At 39.1% G+C, this 8,691-nt stretch overlaps 2 protein-coding genes across 2 annotated transcripts in view; one reads left to right on the top strand and one right to left on the bottom strand.

The window, feature by feature from the left end:
* Positions 1-567: 567 nt before the first annotated feature.
* On the bottom strand, positions 568-5,327 carry ptgs2b (prostaglandin-endoperoxide synthase 2b). The gene is made up of 10 exons (XM_035654123.1): positions 5,267-5,327; positions 4,800-4,916; positions 4,551-4,694; positions 4,266-4,409; positions 3,726-3,907; positions 3,534-3,617; positions 3,190-3,436; positions 2,538-2,824; positions 2,299-2,446; positions 568-1,661 (listed from the first exon to the last, which is right to left on the bottom strand). Exons 1-10 carry the CDS (start codon positions 5,325-5,327, stop codon positions 1,249-1,251), a joined length of 1,827 nt encoding a protein of 608 aa, XP_035510016.1. The 3' UTR covers positions 568-1,248.
* A 959-nt stretch (positions 5,328-6,286) lies between these two features.
* Positions 6,287-8,691, top strand: part of pla2g4ab (phospholipase A2, group IVAb (cytosolic, calcium-dependent)) — a 19,522-nt gene continuing 17,117 nt past the window's right edge. Inside the window, exons 1-2 of the mRNA XM_035653938.1 lie at positions 6,287-6,567; positions 8,134-8,243. Coding sequence (XP_035509831.1) covers positions 8,226-8,243 — 18 coding nt within the window. The 5' untranslated portion in view covers positions 6,287-6,567; positions 8,134-8,225. The remainder of the gene's footprint in view (positions 6,568-8,133; positions 8,244-8,691) is intronic.

Raw genomic sequence — 8,691 nt, 5'->3', positions numbered from 1 at the left:
TTAGGAGTCTCTAACACTTGAGGCTGAGGTGTGCAAATGGAAAAAAATAGTCAGTGGTAAATTAAAATTTTGTATCTTCTGTTTAATATTTGTCTTTCAGTTGGTCCATATTCTTGTGACAGAATATTGACTTGCTGTCCTAATTACGATTTACCCTACAAATATAGAAAACATATCTGGAAAGACATATAACCTCCTGATATCACACCTACATTAAAATATCTCTGGAAGGTTTAGAAAACTGTGTGAGTTTTTAACAGAGGGTGTTACTGACTGTCAGAAAAGCAACAGACAGTTGCTGCTGTGACAGTCTGCTTTTATGGGTTTTTAAAACTTGCTGTTGCCCTATACCCTATTCCAAAATACAAAAATAATAATAATATTTTTTTTTCAAAATTGCCTTAATTCAATCATTGATACCATCTGAACTGCTATATGCTTACTGTAACACTCGTCTCGCACTTGGACTACATTAGAAAGTAAAAGCTTGCTTGCTTCTGTGGCATCAATCAGAGAGTTTAGATAAGAGCATAAAGTCACAAAGTGAAAATGACAAACAATGTCAGATGATTTCTGAGAAATGTGCTACATTTCCTTGTATTTATTAATGTCAACTTCGCAAGTCAATAGGCATTGAGAACAAAATGAACAAACTGCATGGCTGTTTTAAATCCATACAATTGAATGATACAGTTTTCATGGAATGAAAATAAAATTCTAAACAACAGTGCAGACTCAGAGTTATTAAAATAATTTCAAATTACCCAAGCCAATACACAGACTGAAGGAGTAAAACAATACTGAAAATAGGAATGCACTTTACTGTGTGTTAAATAAGATAAATAAAGAGAGTCAAGATCAGCCATTAAGTTCACTGTGAGCATCACTAGTATATTCTGCTATGGCTAATTCTCCATACAAATAAATTACATTAATTTTCATCAGAAGTATAAAGTATGCTGCTGTGCAGTTCAAACTGTAAACTAACTTTCAAGTATCAAGTAGTTGTAGTGACTGAGGTCATTAAATTAACAATAACTTACAACACAATGAGTAGTTCAATAAATAAACAAGGCCATAGACTGTATAGACATAGACAAAAATGTACAAAATCACATATAAAAAACATCTGCGCTGCACTTTTTCATGTATTTCATATAAATATAGACAATAAATACCAAAATAAATAAATAAATAAATACATATATTAAAAAAAGGACCTAAGAAAATTAGAGAAATTAATACAAATTAGAGCTCAGTACTCCTTTCTTTCAAAATTACTGTGGGGTTGATATCACTGCTGCTTGAGTGTGATGTGCTTGAGTTGATGATCATGGATCCCGTATCTTTAACGTCGGGCACATGAAAGGACGCCACGGGACAGGGGCCCTGGACGTTATTGCAGACGAGCCTCTGCAGGGAGGCGGTGTTGACAATGTCGAAGCCCACGGTGCCACCGAATGTGCTGGGCTTCCAGTACTCTGGGGAGCAGATGGGGTTTCCCATTAAGCCCTTGAGGGAGTAAGGGGCCCCCATCTCCACCATCGTCTCCCCAAAGATGGCATTAGGCCTGGGTTTCTCCACCAACAGTCCTGGGTAGAGCTCCACAGCGTCGATGTGTCCATACATCTCCTCGAGCACTGCGGCCATTTCTTTTTCTCCTGAGTAGCACAAAGGAGGGAAAATTTTGGTTAGTCTGGCTTCTCTCTCTTGTCAGCAGCTGTAAATCTTGCTGCTAGTCCAAATATGAGCTCCGTATTTTGACTGCTTCAAATCCAGCAAATAGGAGATAAAAACGATCACTCTTCTTTCCTTTACTTCCTTCTTCTGGTGCTGATATTTCTCTCTCCTCATACATCACAATTAGTTTTTTAATCAACATTAAAACCTCGTTTCTCGTGAACTTAAAATCTCCTCTGAAGCAGGAGGTCTCTCCTGTCTGTTTATGTCTTGCTCTCTTGTGATGACAATCTGCTTACACTATCTCAAGATGAAATGAATATCTGGCTCTTAGACTCATGCAAATAGATTCCTGACCTCCAAAGCTGCTGGGGACAGAAAATATTTCTTTAATAATAAGCAATCTATTATATAAGCTTTGATCTGTAGCGGCTAGGAGTGTTTCTCCAGCTTGCATATAATTCCTGTAATCACTTCATGACAATGCTATTAATAATAAAAGAATAATTTGGCCTGAGGCAACATTTCTTTTCACTTCATGTTGATAATAGCCTCTACCCTAATCTTCTGACATCAACCTTTCCACCTGTACATATGGTTTTCATCTTGACATCTCACCTGTCATGTCTTCAAAAGAAGTGTAGGGCTTCATGGAGAATCGTTTCCTGTAGGCATTCAGAGACTGGTAGCGCATTTGTCTGCTGTTTTCAATGGACTTAATGGCCACATACATGACAGGTCCTGGAACATTTCTACCACCAGCAACCTAAAAGAATGAATGGAAAGTCAGTTAATCAGGCTTACAGTAGTGACACTAACAGTGACGTTACAGTTATAAATCTAAACACTGTTCTTACCCGTCCTGCAATCTGATTGGAAAACGACTCCACAAGGTTGCTGATGCCGTGCTCAGTCACTACAGAGTTGTTGAAGATAAACTGTTTGTAGTTGTAGTCTTTCTCCTCAATGTGGAAGCTATCAGGCATCAGTGGGTGCCAGTGGTACAGGGTGTTGAACTCGGATGCAATGCGGTTCTGGTACTGGAAGCGCTGGTTGAACAGCAGCTCGGGGTCAAACTTGAGCTTGAAGTTGTAGCCGCTCAGGTGCTGCACGTAGTCCTCGATCACAATCTTGATGGTCTCTCCTACAGGACAAATTGGTAAATATTTTAATATGAAGTCCAGTTTCACATTATTTTGGAGATGATTTGACTGTTATAGTAAATATTTAGTGACGGTTTGCAATGACAAACTAAACATTTCCTGTTATTCTTTTCAGTAAATCCTGTTTTTCACAGTAGAGTGTGAATGCTCCACTGTGTGCAGCATTGTTGCTAGTAGGTGATTACCAAAATAAAAAGTACAACTTCCTCTTTTTATAAATCCCATGGTAACTATATTAGTACCATAGCAAGAGCATCACATGCCTTTCTTGTTATTATTTTCCCAGATACATTACAGCAAATGTTTTCCAAAGTTTCGTGCAGTTGTCAGAATCCAATAAACTTACCGATCAGAATGAGCCGTGAAGTCTGGAAAAGCCTTTCGTCGTCCCAGTCAGGGTGGACCTCCTTCAGCACTTCACACACCCGGTTGTGTTCCCGTAGCCAGATCGTGGCGTACATCATCAGACCGGGGACCAGGCCGAACGCCTCGTGGCCCACAGCGAAGCGGTGAGCTTCAGGAACATGAGGAGGGTAGTGCATTTCAGCGCCCACTTCCTTTACTGTTGGGGGGTACATCTCTCCATTCACGATCTGCAGAGTTAAGCAAGAGAGGAAGCAACAGTTAGACACTTGTGTGGTCTGAGGCATTCGGCTGTTTAAACTACGTTACAGCTGTCTCTCTTCATACCTGATATTTAAGCTTGCCATCCTTGAAGAGTCTGAGCTTGTGTTGCCTCTCCAAGTTGTCTCCATAAATGTGGCTGAGGTCCACCTGAAAGCAAACACAACACCATTAATAAACTATGCATTTATAAATGTGGTCTCTTTGTCTGCCTTTCCTGACTAAACTCTTATGTGGCTTGAAATCTGCTGTGCTTACCCCATGGCCTTTAGCTACAGTAAAAGCAGGTCCTTTCTTCATATCAGATTTGAAGAACTGGTGGGTGAAATGCTGTGCGAAGAATGCAAACATCAGGCTGGTGCCCTGTGGGTCCGGGATGAACTGTCTTCTCAAGAGAAGCTTCTCAGCAAGGACTTTAGCATCAGGAAGCTCCTTTTTACCTGGGGAAACAATTAAGAACATTACAGTAAATAAATGAGACTAAAATCCAAAACAGAGTCAGTTTATGAGGATAAAACTGAACTGAACTGAACTGAACTGAAACTGAAGTTTACTTTCATTGCAAATTCCTGAGTTTTTTCTGAAGTTCAGTGTAAAAAAAAATCAGTTTCGTGTTCTTTAGTTTTGGCTTGCTGGGGCAGGTTTTTTACTGTGTTCCCTCAGCACATTTCCACTCTGTCAATCCAGCAGAAGGGATAATTTCAATGTGTGCACTTCCCCTGATGTAATGGGGCCAAGAGACTCTTACTCAGTATTCAAGAATCTCAGAAAACTGGTTCTCCAAAGGCAGAGACTCACCTGCAACTCCCATAGGGGTTGGGCAATCCTCTGGCACAGGGGGGAGGGTGCGCGTATAGTAAGAAAGGTTAGAATAGGCTTCCCAGCTTTTGTAATGATAATCCGCATTGAAAGTTGGAGGACTGTCAATCATGTGGGATCGGGCTGGAAAGAAAAAAAAGCATTTCATTATTAAAATAAGCCCTCAAACTGCTTTTTTACAACCTGCTGTACAAATGATTTGATGTTTTTATGAAGCAGTTTCCAATCCATCTTCTCATTTTGCCTTCAGCCATTGACACTCACATGTCAGTACATATCTCATGATGGCGTCTCTGAGAAATGAAATGTTGTTGATGATGTTCCAGAAGCCCTTGAAGTGGGTGAGAAGGTAGTGGACAGTGTTGGGCGATGGCTTCAGGGATATTTTGACCCAGGTGAGGAAGTCAGCTGTTAAGGCGAAGAGAGAGGGGATAAATTAATTATTGACAAATCACCACAACAAAGTACATCCTTTGATTTTAGAATCACCTCAAGTGTGCCCTTCATACTTACGTGTTGTGCAGTTTTGTCCATGAAATCCTGTGCGTGTGCAGTCACACTCATAGTTATCTGTCCCAAGTGCTGTGCATACGCCCCTGTTCTGGCATGGTTCTGAGCAACAGGGGTTACCTGTAACAGACGGACAATGTTAGGCGGCTATTGAGGATTCACTTAAGCTCTGATACCAACATAAATCTCTTAGGAAAGCCTAAAAAATATAATTAAATCCTCTTAAAAGACTACAATATTCCTTACATTATGATATCATAAATAGCTTGGCCAACGAAGACATAGTTTAATGGTATTATTTTAAATATTTCTAGTGTTATAGGCTGTATTACTATAATATCCATGTCAGCTATGGTGAGTTGTTGAGTGGTTTAAAATCACGGCAAAAAAAAGTCCCAAAACAAAACTTAAAACCAACTTCTTGCTCCTGGTTAAGCTGTTACAAATCATTTCAGTTTTTCTTTACTCACCAGCTTCGCAGATGAGAAATCCCAGCGCCAAGAGGGAAACCGTGAATGTGAGTTTGTTCATGCTCCAAGGAAATAGTCGATTTTTTTTCTATTTGCTATCCTTCTCTCCTCTCTCTCTCCTCTCCTCTGCAGTTGAGTCGCTCTGAGGCTGAGAGTGTCAATGTCCAAAGCGGCTCCCAGAGCACTTATATATACCCCACGATGACGTCACCAAATCCAAACAAAGTAATCGATTAGTAATAGGCCTATAACTAGGGATATTTCTTCTTTCACAATTCCAGTTGGATTTTTAATTTATAATTATTCTTTCTTCTTTTTTTTTGGCACCAAAAAAGCTATTCGGTTATTGTTCATTCGGATTTTGATTCAATTAATTTTCCTTCTTTTTTCAATCAAATTCCTTCAGTGGAAAATATTTAACATGAACTTTTGAATGTGTGAAATGTTCCAACTTTAACATGTGAACGTGTGTTTCAATGCACGTTGTAAAGTATGGGGGCTTTATAGAAAAGCGTTTTATGATTTTTTTTTTTACCGTTTCCATGTTTCTTATGCGGCCACTTTTACAGTATTAAAGAGACATTTAAAACATATAAATAAACAATATATAAAGACAAGATGTCACATATATAATCTGTCAAGGAAAATAATATAATGTATTTGATAGGCTATATATAGGCTACTATTTGATTATTTAGAAATTACCTGCTGTGAGCTTTCACTCTTTTTATTGTCTAAATGAATTATTACTTAAACTAACAGTGCTTCTTGATTAACATTGTATGGCAACACTGCATGGATTTTATTGGATTATAACCTTATTAAACATGTGTTTGGGTCAGTCTACCTAAAGGGTAATATCTGACTACTACACTTAACTTTAGCGTCACTCCTATGTCATATTTCTATTTAAAATACAATTTGTTTATTATGTCAACACAGTCTGTCCTTTCGCGACCTCATGTGGACATGATTCACACTTTATGCCCAGGACAGTCATCCGCTTGTAGTTTTCTCCGCTGAGTCAAAATCCGACTCTTGTTTTGGGGGTTTTCCGTAACGCTTATCACGTTTTTTTTGTTTTTTAAATAAATATATTTTTTAACCGATATTTATTTTTGTCGTGTCGGTGTAGTTTGGTGTTAAACATTTCCCCCACTGACTGACTGTGCGCCGTGCTGTACATCTGCCGAGTAGCACCTCCTCCTCCAACAGCAGCAGCGGCAGTGGTGGGACTGTACTCTCGGTTCACCATGTCACAGGTTTCAGGATTTGTAAGTTGATAGCGCTTTCCAGTTAAGGTACGTTTCCATTTCTTTTTTTTCTTTTTTAATAATTTCCAAGATAGTGTTGTGTTTTCATCCAAATTAGATTGGACAGAGTTTATTTTGGAGAGGAACGTCTGAGCCAGTTTAACCAGCGTCTTCGACAGTTCACTTTACGCAACTCAAGAGTATAAGGAAACTGAAAATGCGCTACTGCTAACACTTACAGACCAATAGTAGTGTATTAATGCAATTGGCAATATCCTGTATTAAGCACAAAGTGTGGCAGATCAGAGCGAACAGATCAAGTTAGTTGCCTGGAAGAGAGTCTTTATAGTCTTTAATATCTCTTTTATTTCGTATCTTGACACACTACCTACCATGTTTTATGTTTACATTTGTGCAAATACAGCTTCTAATGCTATCTCTACTTCCTACTACCATGCCATTTATAGCATGTAACAATCTCACACCATCAGGTATTGTCACATCTGACCTGTACTGCCCAGCTGATAAGAAGCAGGCAAAACCTGTTTGTAGTGGCCTAATAACCATGCTGAATGAAGCCTGTTATCCAGGTTGCACTGTCATGACTTTTTTTTTTTTTTTTTTTAAATAATCTCTTTTGGGAAATCCACAGTGAGTCATAGGAACTCATTCTTAAGACTTTTCTTATTAATCTGTTATGTCTCAGACAGGACTACACTTGTACAGTAGTAGACTTACTATATTCCTATATTTACTGCAGCTGATTTGCATCATGGCTGGTTTGCTGTGTGTCTCTTTGTCACTTTTTGCGTCCTCGTATGAAAATGTAGTGCTGTGAAGTGTCCTGGCCAATGTTGGCGCACACACACAGGACTCAGCAGCCCTACATGCACTCTTTGTACACTGCAGAACAAGGGCAGACTGAACTGGCACTTACAAAAAGTTGGACCACTGATGCAACCTACGTGACCGCTGCTGTGAACACACAGACTGTACGTGCTCTCAGTCCCCTCAGTAATGATACGCTTTGGTGAACAGCTGAGAAAGGACTCGCTGACCTTGATATGCTATCCAACACACACACACACACACACACACACACACGCAGAGTCTGTATGCAAATTTCTTATCAACATATGTGTGTTCAACCAAAGAGAAAGCCTTGATGTAATGTTATACAAACACCATCTTTATTAAAATAAATATCAGTCACATTTGCCATACGTCGCTTTTTACTGGCATATTTCTCTGTCCTTGTCTCTACATGTGCATTTACTGCACTTACATGCACACACGCACACTGAATTGTCACTATTAGCCCAGTCCTCCTATCTAGGGTTTGTGGCTCAGCACACTTCCCCTTGCCCCTGTCAAGAAGCAAAAGGCTTCACTGATATTTCTGAAGCACTTACAGAAGTTGTTGAGGCTGTGGTGATGCTGTGGTGGTGTGATGTTGTTGACTTACAGACTTACTAAAGGTAACTTCTCGGGGAAAATGGCACACCTGTGTTTTTAACTTTAGAGTATCACATATTTAATAGTGTTTTTTTCATGTAAATGTGGTCTGTTGTCTTCATTTGCACTGATTTTAAACTTTTTTGTGTTATCCTCCAGCCTCCAAATGCTCTTGAATGAGATGTTTTCCTGAGTTTAACTTCACATCTTGACCAAGGTTTTCCTGAGAATTACTCATCGGACCACACACAATGGCTTCCAATATAATTGTAAGTATCAGTAACTCCAGTAGTAGTTTCCAGTAAGTTCTGCAGTAAAACTGAGTCAAGTTTAAAAAAGAGATATCACTGCATTTCATCATGCTTGCTGATTTTTCAATTCTACAGGAGAATGCATTTCACTGTCATTGCTCCAAAGCAAAAACATTTGTGCATGTATTGCATCAACCACCTCAACAGCAGCTGGTGACAAGAGTTAGTGTGGGTTGTTTTGAGCAGCGAAGATTAGAATGAGATAATCTATCAAACAGTGGCATTCACAGTTACATCTGTTAAAATTCTCACAACACTTTCTATTTTAAACTTCTATTTTAGACTTGTAAACGGTTAGATGAAACCAAATTCTCATTCGCATACCCAAAGTTAACTGACCATCACAAACAAGCATGAATGGGCACACCTTAAAACTATAGTAAATATGAACAGATACCAATATTTC

This window comes from Morone saxatilis, unplaced genomic scaffold, assembly GCF_004916995.1.
Source record: "Morone saxatilis isolate NCDOM2014 unplaced genomic scaffold, NCSU_SB_2.0 Contig12, whole genome shotgun sequence".
Lineage (NCBI taxonomy): Eukaryota > Metazoa > Chordata > Actinopteri > Moronidae > Morone > Morone saxatilis.
This window is presented reverse-complemented; position numbering and strand designations above follow the sequence as displayed.